Here is a 26,700-nt window from a genome sequence, read left to right as displayed (position 1 = left end):
GATACAGGATCTTTACTTAAAAGGGATTTACAAAGATAACCAGAAGAAACCCTGTTGATAAAATGCCCTTAAGGAAAACTTTAACTTTTAAATTTTTGATTGGAACTTGGCTACTATAGAAAAATAAGAGGAAGCATCATATCAAAAGTGAAGTTAAAACAACACAATGAATAGTTGCTCAACATGTTTTGGCATGGGTAAGAGAATGAGAGAGCATATATTAGAGCCAAAATCCATAAAAGTCTGGATATGCTTCTAAAAATACAATGCAAGAGAGAACTGTCACCTCAGAATTGAGAGAAGATAAACTGCTGGAACACACACAGATCACAGCAAGTGTTGACAGGACAAATATAAATGGGAATGTAGAAATAAGAGCAGAAAACTAGGAAAGCTCAACATACAATATATTTCTCAACAATCTGTGTCTAAGATTCACTAAGGAGTATATGAGAGCAGAATATAAAAAAGATTCACCTATATAAACTTATTAATACTAGAAACCCCAAACTTTGCATAAGTAATAAAGCAGCAGGCCCTGAAAAGAGTGCTGAAAGACAAATAGTAATAAATGGCAGATGAAATACAAGAGAGAATGAAGAGTCTGAGTATATTAATTAACATAAAGATAGTGGACTCAAGGGGGGAAATTAATCAAGTGCTGCTAAGGAAAAAGGAAAGAAGAAAAACACACAGGAGCACTGCAAGTAAAGCATGTTTAATCAGAAAAATGCCTTAAATTCTTAGTTATAACTCCTCTTCCATTGCTTTGGATCCTCTACCTTACACATTTAACAACCAGAAATAGTTGAAATACTGTATTTCTTGCAAATTAAAAACGGCTGTGTAAACACACCGTGTAATTCCTGGTAGATACACAAATGTAAGACACAGAATGAAGGAGCCAGCTGACTCGCAGAAGGTTTGGGTTGAAGGGCTCTTAAAGCTCATCTTGTCCCAAGTCCCTGCCACGGACAGGAACACCTTCCACCAGATCAGGTTAACCAACCCTGTAACTCCTCTGGTTGTGTCTTACAGCTTTGTGGAAAAAAATCTTTAAAGTGGGAAAATACACAAATACAGCAAAAACCGAAATAAAGAAAATACAAAATATTGCTTTACAATATTTTTTAAAACAAAATATTTCAACAGAACCTTCATCAAGTGTTTTATCTTGTAAGGGGCATGTAATTTTTGCAGTATTTTGTAACACAGAATATTTTTACCCCCACAGCTTTCAGCAAATTTTCCTTTTAGGACTTTTTAGTCTCCCTCTCCCCCACTGTAAGTTTAAGATGTCTGGAAGCCTTAGTATCTAGCTGCCTTCCTGTAACACACTCACATTTTTTAGTTTAACCAGAAGGCTGAGTTTACTATACAGTACCTGTTTTTTTGGGCATGATTACATTCTCATTCCTGTCAACACAGACTCTTAGCTATCAATTGCTTTCTGGTCCTTCCCCCATGAATTGTCCTTGAAGCTCACAACATAAACACCAAGGGGTGTTACACTGTGGATCACCTGCTTGATGAGAATATTCAAAAATGGAGTTAGATTGTTATTCTGGCCCTGTTCAGTGGTGTATTCTGGCTCCATCATTCTGCAGTAGCTTAAAGCACTGTGCTCATAGGGTGAAAGAAGAAAACTGCTATTTTAGCTCTTGAAGCAAAGCAAAACCACTGGGATGTATGCCTGCCTGCCTCTCTTTTCTCCTGCTTCCTAAGCTCCTCTGTGGACATGTGTCCTAAAAAGAACATATTCCTTTCCTGCAATTTTCAGAATCCCTAATTTCTTCCTTTCCCCTTATACTTGGCTGCATTTAAAGGCACAAGTTTACCTTTCCATCTTTCATTCCACAGTTACAGATGTTTCAGTTTCCTCTTCTCCTCCTTGCACTTTCCCTACAAATGAGACTTCATACATGTAATTAATTTTTATAGGTCTCTAGGGAGACCTTGTAGCACCTTCCAGTGCATAAAAGGGCTCTAAGAGAGCTGGAGAGGGACTTTGGACAAAAGCCTGGAGTGACAGGACAATGAGGGATGGCATCCCACTGTCAGAGGGCAGGGTTTGATGGGATATTAGGAAGGAATTCCTCCTTGTGAGGGAGATGAGGCACTGGCATAGAGCAGCTGTGGCTGCTCCACCCCTGGAAGTGCCCAAGTCCAGGCTGGATGGGGCTTGGAGCAACCTGGGATAGGAGAAAGTGTCCCTGCCCATGGCAGGGGGTGGAACAATAGGAGCTTTAAGGTCCCTTCTAACCCAAACCATTCTGGGATTCTGTGACATTTATATCTGGTTGCTGATATTACAGGTTGACAAGAGTAATAAAGAAATGCAGGGAGGACTGCCCACTTTCACAATTCCTGCCACCATAAACTGTTTGCATGAGATCAAAGTCTCCAACTCCCTAAGGGTTAAATGCACTTTTCATCAAAGTGTGATGTCTCTCCCTGTTTCCACTCAGAAGGAACTGCAAGCTTTGCTCAGCACAGGCAGAAGAGAGCCCTTCCCAGGCTGAGGACTGCTCCCCTTCCCCAAAAACAGCCTGCTCTTCCCAAGGAAGTAGCCAGCTCTGAGCTCTATAAAGTGATTTTTACACACAGCACATAGCTGAAGAACAATCCTGCTGTTACAGGCTACCATGGAAACCAGAGGGGAAAAAAGAGCTGAATATTAAAATTTGAGAGTGAGAATATCCATCACTGCTATTACACAAAATGGTTTGCAAATGCTTCTATTAATGGGTCTGGGCTGGAACCTTTTCTGTTTGTCACTTTCTCCTCTAAGTGCTACAAGTGGAGCTGAATAGAGGACAGAGAAAATATTCAAAAATCTTTACAGCTCAATTGTATTCACACACCACAAAAAGGAGAAAAAAAAGAAGTATCTGTTTGACAGAAGAGTAAGCAACTCCAAACACAAACATCAACAATTAAACTCTAATCCATGGGTTTAGGTAGAAGGTGACAACAAATATACTAAAGAATGAAACATCAGAATAAGCTGTTGATTTATTCTTAATAAAAATTCTTCCTATTTTTTGAGAATAAGCATATGACACCAGTAAGGCAAATTTCTGCATCTCTATATCAACAACAAACCTCCACTATTTGGTCCCAGCCCCACAAGCCTGGCATCTTCAGGGGAAAAAGGGGGGGAAAAAGTGAAAAAGAGAAAAAATTACATTAATTAACAAATTTTGAGAACAAAGAGTAACTCAGCCTGGCTTTCTGCACCATTATCGCTAAGATTAAATCCTTTGTAAATCAGATAAAAAATTTATGGCAGTTCAATCTCGTTCCTTTGTTTATCAGGACTTAAGATTCAATCTGGTATTGAAATACCCACAAGTGGTGCAGTGGTGGAATGTGAGCAGGACTGGATGTGCTTCAGAGTCCACTTCTTCCAATTTAGGATGTCTCTTCTTTGAAACCCAACCTTTTTGTTTGTTTTTTCCTTATATCCAGCTACTCCTGAATGCCTGCAGATTAACAGAATATTTGCTTTGGTCTAACCACTTTCTTTGTGCCAGAGAATATCACTTTTCCATTAGGATACAGAGTCTTTCTTATCATCCCCATCTTCTTCTCTTCAGAAATAATTACTGCAGTGTATCAGTCCCACACTTAATCAAATAAGTCTATGGCTTCATTAATGCAGAGAGAGAACTGTAATTACAGTGTTTGCTGAGAGAAATATCTTTTTTGCAATTTAATTCCTACCCTTGGTCTGAAAAAACTCTGACTAAATCTTCGGCAGAATTTGCATGTTTGGAAAGGCCAGAGACATGAGTACTTTCCCAATTTGTAATCCAGTCAGAAAGGATCTAAGATCCAGTTGTACTTGGTTGCTTTTTATACTTAGTTCTTGTCTTCTCAGGAAGCACCTGTCATGTACAGTAAATCCAGCAATGTATCTCACACACAGCTAGCAAACTCATACACTGACATAATTTGTTCACTACTCTGAGAATAATACTGCAAAAATAAATCAGACTAAGGCTTTTACTCCTCTGCTTAGTACAGAGAGTGTTCCTCCTGCAATAAATTTGTATAATACAGAAAAAAACATAAATAAAAAGGAAATGACACAGATCTGGCTAGTAAGGCAGCAACTACCCAGAGTTATTAACACCAAGAGATATTTACTGCTCTTCTCTTGAAAAGCTGCAGCATTAAAAGCATGGCCTGAGAGACTTCCTCAAGTTTCACCTCTGTAGTCATGTGAGCAGCCCTATTTTCCAGATCAATATGGTTGTAATTAAATTAATATCGTGGAAAACAAGCAATAGTATTTGAACTCCTTGCATAATTTTTCTCCAATGAGCAGTGCCAAAAATAATTTTACAAGCTCTGAGTTTACTTAGTAGTGCACAGGGGCAGAACACAGACTTTGTTCCAAGCTTACAAGGAGTGCTTTCATTTTCAGCAGAGATTTGAACTTATTATACAGAACTAGCAATGCAGTATTCATTTCATAGCTAATTTGTCTTTCCTTATATTATAGATTTGCTCTAAAATATTCTAGTACCATGAGTTCTGTCAATTAATTCAATAAATTTATTTTAAAATATTTAAAATTTATATTGATTCATACCCATAGATTAGTTAATAGCTGATTTTAAGCCAGCTCCTTTTTGGTCTGCTGTTGTACATGCAATGTGAATAGTTTGATATATTCAGGTAGCAAATAATAAAGAAAAACATGTTTGGTTTAAATTGCTGTTGCTCCTGCTACCAATTCGTAGAGGGAAACCTTGGACTGCAGTCAGAACACAGCACAGCAGGTATTTCATTCAGATTTTCAAACAACAAACCAGTGTGCCCTTCCTTCATGTCTCCTGCACAAAAAGTAAACTTCTCTGGCTTTTTCCCACTTGTTTTTGAAAGTAGCGGGATACATCTTTTGGGAAAAAGGTGCCATTAGTTCACAGGTGGCTATAAAATGTATTGCACTACTTCAACACTTTTTTTTACACTTGCACATGTTTTTTTTTTTTTAATTTTTCAACCTTTCTCATCCCCAGAAGACAGGAACAAGCAGAGTTTAAAAAAATGTAAAAAGAAATTACAATTACTTTCCTTATAGCTAAAGAATCTTTGAATAGCTAAAGAAGAAGAAAAAGAAATAGTAAGGAAGTAAGTACAGGAGATGACAAGTACAAATACATTCAGCAGCAAACAAAGAAATAGTAAAAACCTTTTTGATTTAAAACTATACACACAACAAAACCAAAGCTTTAATTTCCAGAATGTCAACAGATATTAACTATTTGTACTTCTTCACAAAAAATTTATTTTGACACAACCATATTAATTGTCAAGTGTCTGATATGAAGTTTTTAACCCTACCTAGAGCCCTTTAAAGAACTGATGAAACATTTAATGTATGCCTAGCAATCTGATTTACCTTCCACTCAAGCCACTTGCATCCTACTTTTAGTTTGAATTTTGTAAGCTTTCACTTCAAGATAAACACACTGTAAAAATTACCTCAAGGCTCAGAACCAAGAAGTACAAAGTTCAGCTCCTGTTTATCTACACCACACATGAAATTAAGATCAGGCCATTTCCATCCTACAGTCTTATCTTCCCATTTTTAATGTGGTTAACAGCATGCTTTTAACTGCTTTATAGTTATTGGGGTACATTTATTTCTTTATACTATGCATACAAAATATTTTAGGAATCCTTGCCATTGCTAGGACTTAAATCCTACACAAATAAGTAACAATTTTTCAAAATGTATATTAGTTCTTACTTTGTAACATTCTCCCCTATATTCACACACTGAAAGGGATTTCATTGAAGAAACTGTGAGAAAACAGACTTTATACACTTAATAAAAACACAAGCTCCAAAGCAATGAATTTCAGTATTTTCTAATTTGGTCACAATACAAAATATTTAAGATACCAACTTCTTAATAGTAACTGAATGACTCAAGAGGTAAAGCTTTTTAGCACATGCCAAGGTCAGCCAGATTTCTCACTCTGGGCAGTTCCTTGCAAAAGGCCCATATGCAGAAAATTAAGATTTACCAAAGTCTTCTTTGTAGTCCATAACATCCACCTGTACAGAACAACTATTCCATTGATCAAAAAAAAAAACCAAGGACAGCTCATTTTTTTAGACCATTTCTCTAATTACCATGTTAGATCCCCTTATTAAAATATTATTAATCAGAGTAAATAACACTATTTCCTGGCTAATTTGCTTCTGGAATTCTTTCAAACAGCAAAGTAAGAGCTTGCTTGTTCACTGCTTTTGCCAGACCATACAATGGCTACTCTATGCTGCTTTTTCCTGATTTTAGCCTTCAATTTCCTTTGGCAAAGCAGAAATCTATTAGTTTGCCCTTAATTAAGCTCATAGAACATTAATAAAAACCAAAATGAGCAAGGTAACTCGGAACTCCTACACTTAGCGGCAGGGTTTGTGCCATTCAATCAGAATTTGACAGAGGATCTAGAACAGGTGAGAAACAAGCAGGCACTCAAGGATGAAGCAGGAAGATAATGTGGAACCCCAAGTGTTTAATTCACAGGAAAAGTTCCACAAAGGAGTCTGGCTTTAAGTCCTGGGGAAAGAGTCAGACAGATCTCTGCTTACTCACAGCTGAGAAAAACCCAGCCTGGAGCAGCACCAGCAATCCAGGCCGACAGGTGACAGTTGGAGTATTTGCTCATCAATGACCACATCTGAAAACCTGCTTAAAAATGTACAGGTTTCTGGCTTACCCAGCATAAAACAGATGAGAGAAAAGGCTAATGATGGAGATGGATGAGATGGATGGGAGAGAAGGAATGGGAATAATTTCACTGTGCACTTGAAAGCAGTCAAGTAGTTTCCTCCTGCATTACGTGAGACCCTTTTCCCCTGCAAAAGAAAGCTTCTTTTCTCCCATGGACTCAGTGGCTGGTTTTCCTTCACAGCTCAAGAGGCTGTTTCAACCACTAATTGCTTCTGGTTAGGAAAAAAAATATTTATTCCACAAGCATGGCTCTCTGCCTTTAAAATGTGGAAAGGTCAGAGTGCTCGAGGAGCTTTCTGTTTGTTTTCTATCAATAACAGAAGGCACAAGCTGACAGCCATGCAGATACCCAAGTCAGCTCTAAATCCAGGGAGCTCCAGAAATGGAAACAGCCTGGTTGTCATAGCAGCAGAGCAGGATACCTGAGCTAATTACTCAGTCTGAGAGGCAGAGATAATTAGCCCTGATGCAGCATCACACTGACACAGTTATAATCCTTCTGGGACCTCTCGTACATATTGCTGATTAGACATTTCAGTTTGCCTGCAACCAGCTCAGAGCTCAGCACTCAATGCTTTGCTTTATATAAACATTCAGAGGAAAAAGAGAAAAAAGGGGGAAACCAAAAATTTGTTCCTACAAGGAAAGCAATGGAAAAGAGCTAACAAAAATCCCCAGAAAACTCTGAATACTCAACTGTAACACTTCTGCAAGGGAGGAGGGTGCCTGAATCCACAATGCTGCACACCAAAGTATAACAATGGAGATGGAAATTTCAGTAGTGTGGATACACCTCCACCCCCAGTCCAGTGGCACTTAATTGAAAAAAGTGCTTTATCATTACAAGTTAATTTCATAAAGCTCCCTGTTACCTAATAATGAAAACTCTGAAATTTCACTCCTGCCTTAGAAATAAGTAAATACACCACCACCTGCTTTGCAGATTGTAAATCCCACGGAAAATAAACACCAACTACCAACAGACATACCTGTTTTATTTTCAAGGACTGCAAACAGCATTTTTGCTGTTTTTCCACAAAGAAGTAGTATTTTAACACTTACCTTTTCACCTTTCAAGGTAATATCTTATACAAGACCCTTCCTCTAGAAGAAGCAACACATTTTAAAAGGGTCAGAAACAAAAAGTGAATGAGTGAATGTATAAGTCGTTGTTAACCATTTTTCTTCAACAGAAATTTAACATAATATGATGGAAAAGACTACACAGATAAGCTGTGAAAGACAGGGACTCTTTTGTATTCTCAAAGGGAAAAAGCAAGCAAGATAAAGAAAAGTTCTTTACATAATCATTTAACTTTTTTGTAATCAAAATTAGCAAAGGCAACATATGTACAGATTGAGCAGGCAAACGAGAGGAAGGATGACATGACAAGTAACCATGCAAATCTGCTTATTGAACTGAGATGTTTTGACAGTTCAATAGAAGAAACTTCTCATTTACACCAAATACCACTCTAAAAACACAAAGATTACTGGAGTCACACTAAAATCTAATCTCCTGCGTTTTTAATGGACATACATTAAATAGACAATCAGAAGAGTTGACAAAGCACAGATATGCTTGAATATTTATTGAATGCATATTTATTGAATTTTAAATTGCACAGATCTTTTACATTCACCTGTAGAAGCCACTAATTTAACCATTGTTAGTACTAACAATTTACATAATACACCTGCTTCCTCATATTTACAAGAGATCACTTCTCATTTCAGCAACAGCTCCAAGCAAAGCTGGGAGACGCCAAAGGGTTCATTCAAGCATCTGTGCTGCCCAAGAGAATGGGACAAATACATAAAAATCAATGTTTCTCTAAATAGAGGGGTATTTTTTCAGGGTCAATGGTGTTGCTAAATGAAACAGTTCGGTGCTTCAATTTCTAATTAAAGCCAGTAAATGGACACACACACTTCCACCTGCTCAAAACTTCTGAAAGACACATCAAGCTAAATGTAATTTACATATATTTAGATATCAATTGATTCTAAGCACTATTGAATGGTAGATTTATAAACCTAGGATCACTATTTCCTGAGAAACTTCATCCCAAGTTAGCTGTCCTCCTCCCTTCAGTTAATGATCACAAATTTTGGTATATTATCAGTCTTCATTTAGATCCGACTTTGGGAAAGGAGGCTGGAGAATCCAAGACAATGTTAGTGGAGCAAACTGAAAAGAAGAAAATTAAGGAAGATAAAGCAATCATTGAGATTCACAAGGGGTGGTTATTTATGAGGAATAGAAATAAGGAAGAATGTCAACTAAGTCTCTAAAGGGAAATAAGGATGTCATAACATATGATCATCCCATGAAAAAGAATCTTTGTCTCCCTCACAAAACACAGAACAACCCCCCTATTTCTCATTTCCATTAAGGACAGCTTAGTATGCACTTTACCTTAAGTGGACTACCAATAAAATCCACTCTCTTCTGATAAGCTCTTATTTATTCTAGAAAACAAGTATATTACTGGAAACTGGAAAGAACTGCACTGTTTGCCAGGATATTAACCCTGTTCTACAGCTGTTACTGTAGCCACTGCAAAGATTCCAGCACAGAGATAAATCTCCCACACACACTATAGACTTGGGAGATAAGAAATTTTTGCTTCCTTCCTCCTACCATTGCTGTTTGGGAGCAGAAGGCACTGAAAGAAGCTCAGCAGAGATAGCCCTGGGATACAGAGCAGAGCAGTGAAAATGAAAAGTCACCATTCAAAGAAAAGCCAAGTAAGTCAATGACATCAGGCACTCGCAGTGCTGCTGCCTCCCAGCCAGTCACAGAGAGCTTTTCTGGGAAGCACTTGCTCCAGCAGCATATGGCTGACAGTGGGCATTCAGCCTGCATCACTCACCAACAAGGGCTTTAAAAAATACGAGTCTGATCAGAGTGCTGCTTTCTCTAATGAGGAGCAAGAAAGGGAGAATAAATTAGAGAGCAGCAGAGGAATGAAGATATTTCTGACATGCCTTTACCAAAAGCTTGCATCAACAATATAAACACATGGCCAAAGATGCCTTTGGTTTAATGCTGCCCAAATTCTTGTGGGGTTCCTTTTTTTTTTTTTTCTCATATATACATTTCAGGAGAGAGTTAAAAAAAAAAAAGGAAAAAGCACAGAGAATACTACTACTTTCACATAAGCTGCCAAACACAGCCGAAAAATGTTTCATGGTCTCTGTGTGAACAGTGCAGACATTGACACTGGCTGGTAACCTAAGCTCTCACCTTCAGCCCTTTTAGAATGCTCCCAGAGCTTCAGTCTTTCCTGTCATCCACAAAACAACTTTATTTCCTTCAGCTTTGAAAAAGGGTTGTTGAAGCTGCTGATGGTTCCTATTTCTTTTCTCTGATGCTTTTAACTGCTCAAGACTTCACCTTATACCAAAGAAGGAAGAAAAAGGACTTCTATCCAGACTATTTGATGCTTAAAGGTGTGTTCCCACATCAGATACAAAAAGAAGAAAAAGAATTTCTGAACTGTGGGTTATTTTCAACTCTATTCCAAGTAAATTCTAGGAAGCATCAGAAAACAGTAAATAATTTGGTTTTGGGCACTACAGAGGGACTAGAGCTCTCTCTTCTTCAAGGCTGAGTTAACAGAAAAAAGGCAACACATGAAAAATTCATTAGAAGGCACAGTGTGGCAACAGAATGCTGGAGTGGCTGACTGCTGCATGCCTGGTAATGGAGACTGCTTAAGTAGGGTATAAAAGGCAGGGCACTCGCTGCTGACGTGATAAAGGATCAGAGAGGAACAAATAACACTGATGCTTCATCCACAGGAAATCTTTCTTGCTATGAACTGAAGCCTGATTCCTTCCTCTTCAGTTAAAAAAAAAATCATTTTCCTAAAAAGAAAGAAAAAATATCAAAGTTAAGGTATAGTCATTTACTATTTTTTTCAATTTAAAAATTGGGAAGAAACAGAATGGGAAAATAAAGCTATGCCTACCTGGAGTACCAGATCTTTTGTCTCTTGCAGATGATGAGTAGAATGTCTCTGTGAGGATTTGTACAATTTAGCATCATGACAGCAAAGTGAGAAAGGGCAGCCCTTGACAAACAAGCTTTAAATCAAGTAATTCTGGAAAGCAGACAATATTTCTATACAAACCATGCACACAAGGAGCACCAATCCAAGAGTATTCCCCATCTTTAGAGCATTTGCATTAACACATGTTTGTAGGTCAGATTTATTCTATACAACTTGTTTCCCATGTTCTGTACCTCGACATCCTGAACACTGGATAAAGAAGTTGATTAAATCCAGAAGTGCTATGTCCCTGTCTTGTTTATATGATTCAATCCAGTCGTCCACCACAGACTGTCAAGAAAAAAAGAATACTTATCAGAGACTCTTAAAAAGTGTTTTATTAAAGGCAAATGACTTATTCTTTTCAGAATATAATTTTATAACTGAGCATTTATTTTGCATAATTATACATGTGTACAAATAGAAATATCTATGCACTTTCAAGGTGGAGACAGAACAAATATTGTTAGACAGCAGAATTATATGCATAATTTTCTGATATTATATTGTATAAACACAAGTTGAAATTGAAATTACTGTAATTTCCCAAAACTACTTAGAGAATTTTTTCAGTGTTAAAATTGTGTTGAAAAAAAGCAAATATTGTTACTCCATTCCAAATGACCAACATATTCCCAGAAAACTGATGAATAGAAATCCTTTGGGATAAATACTGATTTTACATTGCATAGTGAATATCCCAGTCAGTCACTCAGGAACACTGTACATAGTTCAGGAAAACAAAATATTATGAGGAATACACAGTAAATAAAAAAATACACAGAAGTTTGACTTAGGGTGTTTCTAAGCTACCTGGATCACAGGACAGGAAATTCAGTCAGTTTTCAACTGCCCTCAGAACTACAGTTAGCCAGGAGCTATTTTCATCATCTCTGATATTCCAAGCTCCTCAGCTACATCAACACTGTAGGTAAGGAATTGTGTATATTTAATGTAATCAAATATTATGCTTTACTTTTTTTATGACGGAAAAGAAACTTTTCTGTTCCATACATGCAACAGCATTCATTAGGAAAAGCTTGATTATGTTTTCAGAGCACACCTTGCAAATAGATTAGTTTATTCTGGACAGTTCAGGTCTACAATGAATTTCTATAAAATTAAATTTAAAAAGCCACACACACATACAAACACCCCACCGTGCCCACACAACTGGCTTCTATCATGCTGAAAAGGTATCAATAGGAAAGACAAAAAATTCCAAACAATTTGATCTCTTAGAAAAATCTGCCTTTTTCTTAATTAGCTGTAAGGAGGGATCTTGAAAAATCCCTCTGCAGTTTCCAATTTATCCAAGTGCAAACTCCCAAGTCTAGCCCTGGCAGGTGTGTGAGGAAAAGGATGCAGCAAAGCACCTGGGTATGTCCCAGAGACACAGGGAACTCTGAACTGAGCCAAAGCACTCCATGCTTAACACACATCACTGCACCCACCCTTGAGCCAGGAGCAGACCAGCAGTACTATCATGTTATCCAACGACCAGCATCAATCTCTAAACACCCAATTGGCCAGGAAACTCAGTTTTCACAGGTTTTGCCTCCCAAAACACACACACACACCCAGTAGGAGAAGCAATCTTAAAAAGGAGTCCACCTGCTACTTAGAAGAAATTAGAAAGCAAGTCTTGGCCTCTAATTAAGCTTCACACAAGTTGAGGAAGCAGCAGCACAAAACCAGTTATCTAAAATGTTATCTCACTGTTATCTCATCATGAATTCAGCCCTGTTCCTGGAAGTATCAATCATTTCAATCAATCAACAAAAATTCTCCAGGGCACAGAAACCAAATGTAGCCAAATGTAAAAAGTATTTACTACACCAAATATTGAAAGAGCTTAATGACCAGGCTGTTGGTGTGCTACCAATTTACAAGATTTGTTTGAACAGCTCTATTACTGTAGATATCAGAACATGCAATTGCCAGAGCTATTTTTTACACTAAAGAAAATAGCAGCTGTGCAGGGCCAGGAAATAGCAGTTGTACAGGTTCACCTGCCCAACAGGGCTTACACATGCAGGGAAAAGCATAAGAAAAGGGCAAGAATACACTGATATTTCTGAGTTACTGTCCCAGATCCTTAAGACCCCAGCAAATTTCTTCTCTCATGGATATATCTGTCCACACCAGCTTTATAGCTACATTATCTCACAGCAGTGTGTAAGGGCTAGTTATTCACTGCAAAATGAAAGAATAGTTGTGTTTTAAACTTGCCAATTGTTAGATCTATTTGATGTGACCCAATTCTTATGAAACAAGAAAAAACAAATTCCAGCCCCTTGTTTGCATTTTCCATGCTTCCATCTGGTCACCTCTTTCCAGGCAGAATAATCCTACCCTGTGCCATGTGGCTTGCCCAGAAATAATTCTGTATCTCTATTCTTGCCCACTCTTGTCACACATCTCCTGACAGTTTCTGAAGTCTACCATATTCTTCTTTGAGCCTGGGAAATCTCAGCTGTTTTCCCTGAGTGTTAATATCTATTTTCCCAGCATCTGTTCATTATCCACAGCTGAGTTTCACAGAAAACATTCCCTGTGGAAGTAAGGCTGGCCCAAGAAATTCCCTCCCATGTTCAGTCTTACTCCTATTTGTTGCTACAACACACTGCCCCTTCAGCCATGCCACTGCAGCTTCTCATGGGCTGTGCTATAAATACTGCCAATGAACCCATCTGGACTTAAAAAATGGGGAGCTAAGGAAAAAATGTGAAGGAATACCTTTAAATTTTGCTTCTGTTTCTTTTAAAAAATTATTTAAATTATTTTTGCAGCGCTGTCTCAAACTGCAGCATCAGTGCAGCTCCTCTCATTTCTATTTTTTATCTGTCATACAAAAAGAATTGTGTGGGACATTGTGTCCTTGGGCACTGGGGACCAACTCTGTCCTACCAGGGTGGCACTTGCACCTCAACCCAAAACCATCATGCAATTTATAGAGAAATAAAGACAAGTGGCTCATCTCCAGACCTGGGAACCTGACTTGAGGCAATGCAGTCTTCAGTGGCAGCAGTAGATAAGAAAAGCAGAAAATCAGAGCAAAGGTTCTCAGAGGGATAGCAGGCAAAGACTGTCCTGACCTCCCAGAGAAGTGAGAAAGCTGGGAGCAAAATCTGAATTTGTGGCTAGGGTTCCTTTGACCTAACTGGCATGCACAAGCTCTCAGTGCCTTGGCACTACCCACTGTGTGTGACACAGCCAGGCACAGTCAGTGTAACTCCCTGCTGTGAACGGGTACCTGTGGAGAGCGGGACAAGGTAATTGAGCTCTAAGTGTTGTGTTTACCCCAAGAGAGCCCCACTGACTGAGGGGCTGCAGGAAACAAGTCACACATAGGCACCTGACCTGCCAGCATCAGCACAGAGCCACACAAACTGCATTCACTAAGCACTAAAAATCAGTGCCCCAAAACAACACCCAGAGCCCCACACACTCAGCCCCTGTGCACACTTGGCATGCTGGCTGCCTCACTTTGTTAGAGATTACAGTTTAAGGCAACAGGAGATGATGAAGCCAGACTACATATGCTACAACAGTTGGAACTTAATCAAACTGTTGACTTTTGATGTAACTGAAAAGAGCTATAAAAACTGAAAACACTAGATGAATAAATAAAAATGACACGCATCACACCCAAAAGAGAGACCAACTATCAACTGAACCAAGACAAAACAGCAGTAATGCAAACACCAGGAAAAAAGACTCAATACAAGCAAAAAAGGAATCAAACCACAGGCAGCAGTGTAGCAAATGGTGCAACATGCAAGCCTTGCCAGAAATGGAATTATTTTGCATAAATATGCATAGAGAGAAGGACTCCTATTAAAAACAAGAATTTCTAACCAACAGGCCCCAGGTAACAGCAAACCCTCTTTTTATGCATAATCCAAGAGCAAACTCAGGGAAATGGCCCACATTTGATCCCCTTGCTCAGAGACCTCCTGTTCTTGCCCCTCCCTGTCACCTGTCCAAGCACAGACCATTAACACCTTGAAGGCACAAGAGGTGACAGGAGGGAAGGACCAGGTGGCCCTTTCAGAAAGGAGGCAGCTACAAGCAGGTTCCATCCTCCAGAATCCATCTCCACAAGTCTCCCTGCTTACTGCCACAAAACACCTAAGAAATAGGGCAGCAATAGATTGCATGAGCTGCTCCACTGGTACCCATCTGCTTCCAGATGTTTTTACCTACAGATGCAGTGGGGAGCATGGATTTACCATATGGAAATGGGCACTTACATGCTGTGCATGAAATACATGATAAATTCAGCACAGGACCTACAGGACACGTGCTGCAGCCTGCCCAGGGGCAGCACATCCATGCTCTTGGGATTCACCAACTTCAAGGCACACACACAAGGAAAAGGCTCCCTTGGCAATGAGCTCAATTCCACAGACAAACCTCCAAATGACTCCAGTAACACCAACAGCCTTCCTCCACTCCCTGCTGTCAGGACACATCTGGACACATGCACACAGACACACACATGCACCACATCTCTGGGTCAGTCAACAAGTCCATACAGGTACATCACAAAAATAGCTCAACCATTTTTTAAAATGATGAAATTGCTTCTATTCGTATGAGAACTGAGTAAAAAATCAAGGTTTCCTGCAAATGGCAGATGATGTATGGTACAAATACAGAGTCTGTACAAAGATTTTCCAAAGCTTGCAGTGGTTTTCAAAAGAATCTCAGAGAAATGAACTCTTTGATGAGTCTGTTTTAAGAACTACCACAGAGCATAATTTGAAGAATATGCCAGGTAAGCAACCCCACAGAAATAAGAAGCCTAAATGAAGTCAAGCAAATAGCAGAATAAATGAGCCTGAGTAAATAACTTCAAATCAATCAACCTGCAGAAATATTGACCTTCACATCTCAAAGTCTGCTAAAAGATAAACTAAAACATTTTATGGTACTGAGGAGGAACAGCAGCTTGGGGTCGCCAGTAAAAGCAAGTCAGAGGCAATGAATGAAATAATGAAGCTAGTGATTCTATTACCTCCTCTAGGCTCTGCAGCTATGAATCCATTTCATACTCCTCCAGTGTGAGAGAATTTAGGAGCATTAAGTGCTGGAGGAAGCAGAGGGACTGACTGCAGAGGACACCCTGCCAACTCATGTAAATTAGCACGGTCCCACTAAACATTAATGAAAGCTGATTTCAAAAAAAGCTATTTCACAATTTCAATTAAGTAACAATCTGGCAACAGTGCTACAAACAAAAGGGAAAACAAATGACACCATATTCAAAGTTCATGTTAAAGTGGAAGACCTCAGTCAACTGTAAACCAAGGCAAATTGAGTATAAAGAACTTTAAATAATTTGCCATTGCATACAACTGATCATGGACATGCTTCATTTACAGTGAATATGAAAAAAAATTTACTCTAGAATGGGTGTGCAATGTGTTTACATCAAGGTAGGAAAAAATTCAAAAATCAAAGCTTACAGTAAACTTCAGCAAAAAACCCAAAGTCACTCAAATGAAACTTTAAACTGATTAAAAAAGGAATGCACTGTGACATTAAATATTTCAATAACCTGTATAAAGAGCAACTCAAATAGAAAAGCAGAAAATACACTTTAACAGAGAGTGAGAAGAACTTAGTACACTAAAAATAAGGACCCAGGGGGAAAAAAAAGCAAGTAGTGAGAGACTTAAAACACTCTGCATAAAAATTTTTAAGTGATCTGTTCAGGTTGGGTTTTTTAAATAAAGAATGAAAGCATTTTAAGGATAAATTTTTTGCAAATTGAAGAAATTACACAGATGGCTACTGGGGAGAAGGTAGTTCCTAATGTAGAAAGTACATGCAGTTTAGATTGGGCAGCACGCTCCAGGATGAGTGCCTGGCTGCATTCCAAACTGCAGGCACAAAGTCTAATATGCACCCAGTGGAAACCTAATTCAAGGATAATAAAAACGAACTGCAGCTTGAGGACATGCACTTTCGTCTTTTTCTCTAAGGATCATAATTTTAAATTATGAAAGAGTTCATACTTTGCTAACAACTATCATGCGCTTCCTGATAAGTCAAAATTATTTTCTTTTAAAAACCTCAAAAATCTTACTTTAGATAAGAGTAAGCAAAGATGAGAATTTGTTTTCTGCAGTGTCTACCTATGTAACTTTTTAATTTCTGAACTACAGAGAGGAAAGGAATATACAGTCCTAGAAGTACTTCTTCCCAATAAAACTAAGGGATTTATAGTCTCCATACAGGATTATCTGTTTGGCATTTTGTGTAAATACACATTTCTATGCAGTAAACTGGGCATTAAATATGATTACACAGGGAAATCAGTGTAACATGTTGCATTGAACCATTTGGGAGAAAAAACACTACCAAAAGAAAAGAAAAACTCACTATTCTCTTGGGAGAATCTTAGAATGATAAATGTTAACTGGCATTACACTGAGTACATAAAAGGTACTGGGAAAATTCTGCTTTTAAATGGACTAAAACCACAGAACTCCTGAGGCTGGGCACCCTTGCCCAGCACATCCACACTACTCAGAGCAGCAGCTCCTCACCTGAGCGCCCAGAAAAGGTGGGTGCACCTTACAAAGCTCCCACCAAGAAGATTTTCTAAGGTGGACAGAACTCTTGCAGGTGCTCATCACTCACAGCTGACATGTTACACAGTTTCCAAGGAGCTGTGTCTGTTTAGGCTGAGCCAATCATGGGCATGAATGATGCCACAAAGCATCAAAACTTCTCCTAAACATTGAGCACCAGAATGAAAATATACTTAGAGGAGTGCTAAAACTAAATGGATTTATTCCAGCAAGAGCTCCATCAATTTATTAAAACACCTGATTCTCATTCCTTTGCTAGCATGGTTTGTAAAGGGCTCACAGATCACCCCAGACACTTCAAAAAACATCAACATTCTACACAGCAAAAGAATTCTCTGCCTTCAAGTATAATGAGTACTTTCAGGTACAAATGCTTCCACACACTGCACTACTGGCACTTAACAGCAAAATCATCTCACATCTTATTAAACCACAAAGGAAAAGAAGCCTTGTGTGATGACTGCAGAAGATTTAATTTGGTATTAAGGGATACTCTTCTAATTAATTAATGCTTCATTTGGTGGCTAAATTGTTCCCAGTGTAACAACTATAAAAACATGTACCTAATTTTTATTTTTTTTCTTTTAATTCAGTACCATACAACCAAAAGCATAGCAAGATTAAAAGCACAGCAAGAAAAAAATCTATTGAGCAAAATGAAGATGCTAGTTTAAATGTTAATAACAGATGCAGTAATTTTGCCCAGTAAACTTCAGAGACTGCACACTCAAACTCCTAAGGAGTTTCTGAGAATCTGGGCAAACCCTGAGCTATTATCCATCCTTCAACTGGAGAATCCAGCAGTTAAAATACAATAAATTACAATTAAACTAGAACATGCATTTAACACAAAAAGCATGGGTAATATTTAATAGATGTTTGTATATTTTTAATCTTCAAAGACCTTCACTTTCAGAAATAGCTGAGGGAGACACAGAGATGTGATCTGGCAAAAATCACTTCTAGAGGGAGAAAAGAAACTCTGAGAAGGGAGAGCCATTGAGGCCACTGAGAACAGACACCACAGTGGCCCTGAACTGCCACCAGTCAGAGGTAGGGAGAAAACCCAAAATTTGTTTTTGCCACCTCATTCCCTTTCTTAGCTGCCACTGTCAGAGACAGGCTGTTGGATTTTTGGTGTAATCCAGCTACAGCTGCTCTGATGTTCTTAATCTCAAGGATCCATATAAAAACACATGTAATTCCTCCTGCATAAGGTAAATATGGTTCTACAGTCACTCCAGTCAGGAATAAATCTGTCCTACTGCCAGAGATGGACTTCTCAAGGCAGGGTAAGCAGTGCTACAAATCAGCTTTACTTGGGCAGCGAGGGAACCTCAAAGGACACAAATCCATGTGCCAAGATGTGCAGGTGAGAACAGTGAGGAACCCCATGCATCCCTGATTTCTGGAATGACAAGGAAGAACTGGTGGCATCATGAAAAATTCCATTTCAACACACCAGATAATTGGATACTTTTCTTAAAATACTTGCTGGCATATAATGGAGCCATATTTATCCTGAACTATGTCTAATCAACACCAAAATTACCTTTTATTACCTGAGCATAAGCAGAGGCAGCAATTTTTACAAGTTTTTTCCCCTCAAAATCAGCCTGTGCTCTGTAGTGAACTGCTAACAACAATAAAGGGTGACTGGTAATGCATGGAACATTGCAGAATCATCAAGGCACAGATCTGTTCATGTTGTGGTACTGAACTCTTCCTACAATTACTGATGATCCATTCTCTCAGATGTTTTAGGGAAACAAAAGTCCTTTGCAGATGAGAAAGCAGAACACTTCTATGCTTGGTTTGACCACCAGTAGTACAAACTTCATTACAGATATCTACTCATACCTCATGAGAAATTGGCAGTCTGAGTCCTAAACAAAATCTGATCTCATGACAAGTTCTTTATTTCCCTGTCATCTGAACAGCAGGGTGAGAGATCAATGCAGAGGTGTCTGAAGAGTTTAGCTGCCGGTCAGTCCCAGCCTGGGCAGCTCAGCTGGAAGAGCAGAGGCTCACCCAGGCCTTCATTCCCACCAGTGGCAGCTGAACACATGAGAAATGCTGACAGAGACCCTGCTGCCTATGGAAGTTCAGAGCAGGGAAGTGTAGAGGATAGAGCTGGCACCATAAAATGCTAGAACTAAAAACTGAATCTATGGAAGAGATAAATGACAAAAAACAGAAGAGTATCATGTTTAACTGTGAAAACAAAAGCCACTATATAAGTTCTATGAACAGCCCTAATGGAGTAACACTTGAAAGTGTACCTGCAGAAAGCATGAGCAGGTGGTCATGTCACACTTCATACACAGACAGCTGCTGACAGAACAATTTCTGAAGCACTAACTGTACAAAAGGTTACAGAGCAAATGAAAACCACTGACAACTGTCTGATACCAACTTAATGTGGGCATCAAATAGATTTACAGAGTTCAAGCAAGACACAAGCTACACCCCATGACAGAGGCAAAGATTTTATGCAAAGAGCAATCCTGGAGTTATGTATACTTGAAATAGAAAAATTAAACTGATTTTATTTCCCTGGAAGGAGCAAGCAGCAATAAGCCTGAAGAGAAGTAATAAATGAATCCTGCTGTGAGAACCAAAATAGAGATGCTTAGAAGTGAAAATTGAATTCAGCAACAGACTTTTATGAATTGGCATCACAAAGCCAGAAAAATCTAACAACTAAAAAAAATTCTAAAAGCAAACAGCAGGAGCAGATAGATCAGAAACGAAAGCACATGATTTCCATGCAATCTCAGGATATAATAATTAAATTTTCCTGGGTTTTCATTGCCAGAAGCAAACTTAGGAGCACAAAAAAAAAAGTATGTTCATATTACAGGGAAAGAACTAAATATTGAGAAATCATATGTTTGGTCAAATACAAATATATGGCACTTGTTTGAAAACTATAATATTGACAAGATTGCTAAAATTGAACAAAAAAACCTGCATCAAAACTATGAAAAACAAAAATGCCAAGCATTCCTAATTGTTACATCAAAACCTCTAAGCTATTACAGAAAAATATAAGTATAAAGACACTTATAAGTTTGGTCTATAGAATCTTGGTTTCACATGAGATGATTGTCCAGAAGTGCAAGTTAAAAAGTATTAAATCACATTTTAATTGCATTCTCTTTCCTACTATAGGGTTTCTTTAATTTTTAGTCTATTTTTACCAACAGTAAATTTTTCAAAAGTGCCCAAGCAATGCATTCTCCTGAAATTAGGGCTCAAGTAGTTTATGCCTGTTGGCACCCAAGGCCTTCAAACACTCTTGCCTATTCCTTTACTATTTGCATATAATCTCTCCCCTGCATGGATGGTGCTGTGTTCTTTTTCTCCTACCTGCAGGTTGGGCATGTGTGTGTCTATGCACATCCATACACAAATGCATGCACATGCAATTCATGCAATATCCACATGCATATACAAATTCTCCACTTCCCAAGACAATTTCTTTGTATCTAAACTCCAAAGGTTTCTTAATACAAACATGCAACTTTTTTTTTTTCATTTCATCTGCAAGAGACTTGTGTCAGCATCTCTTTTGAAATAGATAACATGTATCAAAGTCAATTCCACATACACACAGAGTCATCAAATATCAAAGCAATTGCTCATTCCTTTCTGTTTGGCTTCTGCGAATATCAATAACTCTAAGTCAACTATACTACATAAAGTATATTGTATGTTCTGTACCACAGTAAAACCAGAAAATAGACTCCAGATGTTTCCTCAATTCCTGCCAAAAACAAAATTTGAAAAAGTGCTGAAAACCAAACAAAGTTGGAAGCTCTGTTGTAGGAAAAAAGGCATAAGGAATCTATAGCTTTGTTACAAGTAAATTTGTTCTGTCTTCACCTACTAGATAAGAAGGGTCAATCCTGAATAAGTGTCAACACAGAAACTACTACAAAAAAAAAATTCCCATTTCCTTCCTGTGTATTACTTCTTTAAAACTAAACCTCATATTTTCCACAGGTTTGACACAGAAAATTTTCAACAACTTTCACTCATTTGCAATATTTGATTTCTGTGAGACTTAAAAGAGGCCTAGGTTTTAGCTACACTGAAAGTAATATTGAGAATGGGAATTAGGAGCTAATTTTCCTAATTTGTACTTTTCTCTTGTTAGTCAGCATCAAAACAAACTAACTGATACCGCCTAAGTCCTGCGTTGTTGAAATGCAAAGTAAAGGAGGTTTGCTTAAATAATCCATCAGAGCAGAAGTGACTGCTGGCTTTGGACTGCATGGGCTGAAGAGTGTTTTGGGCCCATTGTTTCTCCTTTGCATTTCAAAACCAAGAGCTGCAGCACAGCAGCTCGCAAAAACCACACAACACTCAAAACCAATCCTCTGTGCAAGGTCTTGAGGTGAAACTCACCTGGCCCCACACATCCTGTAAAGGCCTCTGAACCGATCAAAACATAAGAGGGTAAGAAACATTTCTAGAGGTAACTAGGACAAGCTAATTTTACAATAAATAAAAATTTGCCTTCAGGATGTGTCAATGTTTTTCCTCAGACTCAGTGGAAGTCTAGGCAAATAGCTTATCCCTCACCTGCTGTCCTTTTGGGGACAGCAGGAATGCAAGTTCCAGGGTAAAGCACTCCAAACTGCTTATGTGAGCAGGTATTCTTGACAAAAAGAGTAAACAAAAAAATCCTGGATTTATCATTATTTTCATATACTTTTTGCCCATATAAAGCTTGCTACAGGCTATACTTTGAGGAACTGCTTAATATCAACATATATTTTTAACTTAGGAGTAATGAACAAAATAATGGAGGATTTTAAACACATGATCCTGCCAGGTCTCTTGTTCTTCAGCAGGATACATGACAGCCCTAAATCAGAACCCACTCAGTCCTGTACTTTATCCTACACAGTCTGTTGGACCAATGCAGTCACAAGAAAAACCTACTGTTCACAAAAGCATAGCATGGACTGGACTCCAGCCAGGATACACTGAACTGTGAGGAGGGACACAAGAAGATATTTTACCTGCATAGCACTCTTCCCCAGCTTAACCACCTCGAACAAGGTGACAGGGTCCCCCTCTCCATTCTGCTGCGGGTGCCCGTTGGCTCTCCCACGACTCGCGCCCCGAGCTCCGGCGTCGGAACGCCCCTTGTCCGCCGGGGACTTGCGGGGCTTCTTCGTGGCAGACTGGGCAAAGAAAACCAGCAGAGGGAAAGTTTATTATAGCTACATCTGAAATCACCCTGGGTTTCTTTATACACCCAGCTTATCTTTATAATCCATAAATATTACATGGTTACACCCTCACACACATTTACACACTCAAAGATCATGGATGAGCCAGGCTGGAAGGCATCTCCAGAGGTCTCCAGCCTGACCTCCTGCTCAGAGCAGGGTCAGCTAGGAAAATAAACCAGGACTTTATCCAGTCAGGTACATATAATTTTATTTTTCAGTAGTTGTTGAGGCACTATTTAACAGCCACTGCCATGCCAAGGTAAGTAGTGGCCACTCCAAGACAGTGGTGAAGTCCCAAAGGTGGAGTACATGTTGATGTCAGCCCCTGTATGAGTCTTACAGAGACATTGAGAACAACTGGTGATGTTAACTAATGATCTAAGACAGTAAGTTATTAAAAATACATTTGCCACATTAACATTCATTTTCTGTATTTTCATTTTCATACAACTTTTATAAGAAACTGTGTACATAGTCAACTCTTCAACTCAAATCACCAAATTTGTACAGCCAGATTTAGTAGATCACCATAACAGCCTCTTGCTTCAAAATTTTATGAGTTAAAACACTTTCTCTTTGAGACTAAATTACTTAATGTAAATTTTCTCTCTGTTCTTCAAGGTTTGAATCAGATGGTATAGACACCACCTGTCAAGACTCACCTACTGAACAGTTTGCTCTGAATTTAAGTCACTTGTGAAACAGACAGGAAAAAAATTTCTGGGGAAAATAACATCAGATTTCTTACTTCCATATTCTATTCTTTCTCCCTACTGTGAGGCAAACAAAAGCAAAATCTTCTGTTTTCCACAGAACAATGAAGCTATTGTGAGGAATTATGTTAAAGAAAACAACACACAAGCAACTCAAAGACTAAATTTTGGACAATATCCTCATGGCACCATTTACTGAAGTATATTGTCAGCTGAGTTTTTATTAATGTTTTTAGTAAAGAACATAAAGTCAACATTTTCAGTTGCATATTACAGTGCAGACACATTGAGAACTTTACTGCAGAGGAAAGAGATCTAATTTCTGGCAGAGCTGGTAGAAGAAGCTCTGCATGTTCAGTTTTCCCCATGCTTTAAAAGGGATCACTGCTTCAAAAGAGGTAGGGCCAGAGGGCTGAAGCAAAGGGCAAGGTAGAGTGCAACTGCCTCTTGCAAATATTCAATTAAGGACTTGCATAGAAGTACAAGCTGGAAAGCTTAAAATAATGGTACAATCTCTGTGAAGTTTTTTGGATAACATTTGCACTTAGGATCAAGAGTATCTCCCTCAATGAATTTTTAAGTATGTGCAAAGCTGCTTGTAACACTAAGAATATTATCAACATAGGAAATGTGTAAGTTCTACTGAGCTTGAAAGAGACATGTGATCACTACTTATTAAAATGGGAAAGAATTAGAAGTAAATTGACTCTTTTGAGAGATACAATCCATACACTTATTCCATCTGGGAGACAATAAACACTTCACCTAGCTACAAGGACTGCTAAATGAAAGCTTGAATGCAAACTGATGCCCTCCACAGAAACTAATGCAAGGCCCCCTCTAGACAGTTTCTCTCAACATGTAATTGAGAGAGAGGCATTAAATGCTGCAAGAATAAAGAGAAAAGAAGTAAGAGATGGATGTGAAATGCACACATTCAAAGCTACCTTGTAAATGAAAGCAATGAGAAAAGCCACCTGTTTGAGTCCCTGAGCATGAGTACTACAGACACAGGCTCCAAATGTGGAATCCCTAGGCATGTAAATGCCCAGTTCAAATTCCCTTTGTCAGGTATCTTGGGAAAGGGGAGGTGCTTTGACCAGGGTTACCAGTCTGAACTGGAAGGGTGAGATCACCACCGAGCCCTCAGAAGAGGTACAGAAATTACTGACACATGTGCTTCTGACAAATTACTGGGTAAAGCCAGGTTCTTCAGATTGAGTAAATACCTCAATATCCTGGCCCTGAATTAGCACCAGATATATCACTGAGTCTATTTGAAAAAAATTTCTCTCTGGTGTAGATTTTCTCCTGACAATGAGAACATCTCTCAGTGTGGAGAAAAATCTTGCATCTTACAAAAGCCATTGTGTATCCAAGCTGGGGTAGCAAAATTCAGATGCAGGATCTGTATTGAATCCTGTGTCTAAAGACAAAACAAGTAGACAGGATGCTCCACTCAAGACTGAAGAAAACCCAAAATGTGAACTTTGAGCTTAGGCACGGTTTAACATTGTCTTCAGGTGGAAAGGCTTTAGTGAAAGGGCATTCACCCCACAGCATTTCCACACAGCAGGCATCTGGCCCAAGTTCAATCTCACTCCAGAGTGTAAAGATAAAACAAAGTCATATATAGGTCCTCCAGCAACTGCCTTGTGCTCTGAAGTTTTGCAAGCACAAAGCACATGGCAGCCCCTTAGTCATTAACACACAATATTACAATGCAGCTGTCAAACATTATTTGCACATAATGTCTCTGAATTTACAGCAAGAAACTTTGCAGGCCATGTTGACAGGCTTGAGCTTCCTACAGGTTCCTGCCTTTGAGCACAAAGCTCAGTAGGAAATCCTACTTCAAAGAGACCAATCAGCCACTGGAATAATCTCCACAGGGAATTTGGGGGTTCCTCAACATTGGACACTTCAGATTCAGCTGGACAGCTGCTAGGGCATCTTTTCTAGATTGTGTTTTTGCCAGGCAAGGTTGAACCAAATGATTTGTGAGGTTCCTTCCAACCTGGTATTTCTATGATTGTATCCCAGGATGGAGACATCCTCCACCACCACCAGAGCAGTGAAGGAAAAGGCAGGACTGGTACATCTGCAGAAACACAGAGAAGACTCAATCATGATACAGAGCATCTGTGGCATATCTCCAAAGGCAGGATGCTCTTGGAAGTGGAGTTGCAAAAGCCACAAATCTAGAAATTATGTTTGGCTTTGAGGATGCCAGGCACAGGTAACTGTGCATCCCAGAAAAGAGACACATGCACTCACAGGAAAGGGTGATCCTTCTGCAAAAAACAAGGAAACCTTTTCTCCAATGCCATGAAGAGTTTCCACACAGAAACAGCCCTGCTCAAGAACGAGTGTAGCCCCAATAAACCTGTCGGACTATCACTGACAGCTGTAAAATGAGATGTTTCAGAAGATCAGACTGAATTTGCAGCAGGTCTGCTCCCATGGATCCAACAAATACTCACCAAGACACAGGAAAAACAGAACTGCTGAGTCCTAACAGGAGCAAAAACTGTGATTATTGCACACCATTTTACAGCTTTGAACCAGAAAGCTGCCCCCTGAAGTGGGTGAATTAGGACTGCCAAAGGGAGGGATAAAGCAGCATGACACAGTAAGAATGCTTGAGGCTTTTTAATCATACACCACAGAAAGGGCTGCCTGCAGCTGAGAGGCTGCAGTAGTTGCATTTGTGATTTCACTCCAAAACCCAGGACAGCTGGGCTGGTGTGCTGTCAAAATGGACTGAGGTGCCAAATGATAACAGAAATTACTGATGACTTTTCAAATTTGTGACAGCAAAAGTTAAGGGTTATATAAATGGCCATATTGACTGTCACATGCCTCACCTGTTGCTTTAAGGCTCAAATGAATGCAAACAGGAAACAAAATACTCACTTTGACTGCAATTAAACTACAATGCTGGCAGTTCAAGATTTTGTAACAAATTAGCTACACAATACTTTTCCTTTCATGTCTTTAAAATTACTGTGAAGAAAATAGTGACCCACATTTGTAAAATCAAGTAATACAGTGAAAATTGATTCACATGCTACAAAAAAAAAAAGTAAAAGTGGCTTGACATTTTCCATTAACTTTGCCCAAGCTGATGTGATGCACTTCATGAAGAAACAAAGGCAGTGGAAGTCCTAGAGTCAGTAACTCCTCCCAACACACCACCTGAAAACAATCACCTGTATGTGCATTCACACTGTGAGTCATTTAGAGGAATGAATACCCCACTTCCCTGGGAAGGTGGGAGAAAGTTTTTAACCCCCACTTGAGTAAGACTGAAGAACT

The 26,700-nt window shown here is 38.9% G+C and overlaps 1 protein-coding gene across 1 annotated transcript in view; it reads right to left on the bottom strand.

The window, feature by feature from the left end:
• STAG1 (STAG1 cohesin complex component) overlaps positions 1-26,700 on the bottom strand; it is a 149,680-nt gene that overhangs the window by 74,914 nt on the left and 48,066 nt on the right. Inside the window, exons 4-5 of the mRNA XM_059479133.1 lie at positions 22,454-22,618; positions 11,010-11,106 (exon numbers count right to left, since the gene is read on the bottom strand). Of these exons, the coding sequence (XP_059335116.1) occupies positions 11,010-11,106; positions 22,454-22,618 (262 nt within the window). The remainder of the gene's footprint in view (positions 1-11,009; positions 11,107-22,453; positions 22,619-26,700) is intronic.

This window comes from Ammospiza nelsoni, chromosome 10 (assembly GCF_027579445.1).
Source record: "Ammospiza nelsoni isolate bAmmNel1 chromosome 10, bAmmNel1.pri, whole genome shotgun sequence".
NCBI lineage: Eukaryota > Metazoa > Chordata > Aves > Passeriformes > Passerellidae > Ammospiza > Ammospiza nelsoni.
This window is presented reverse-complemented; position numbering and strand designations above follow the sequence as displayed.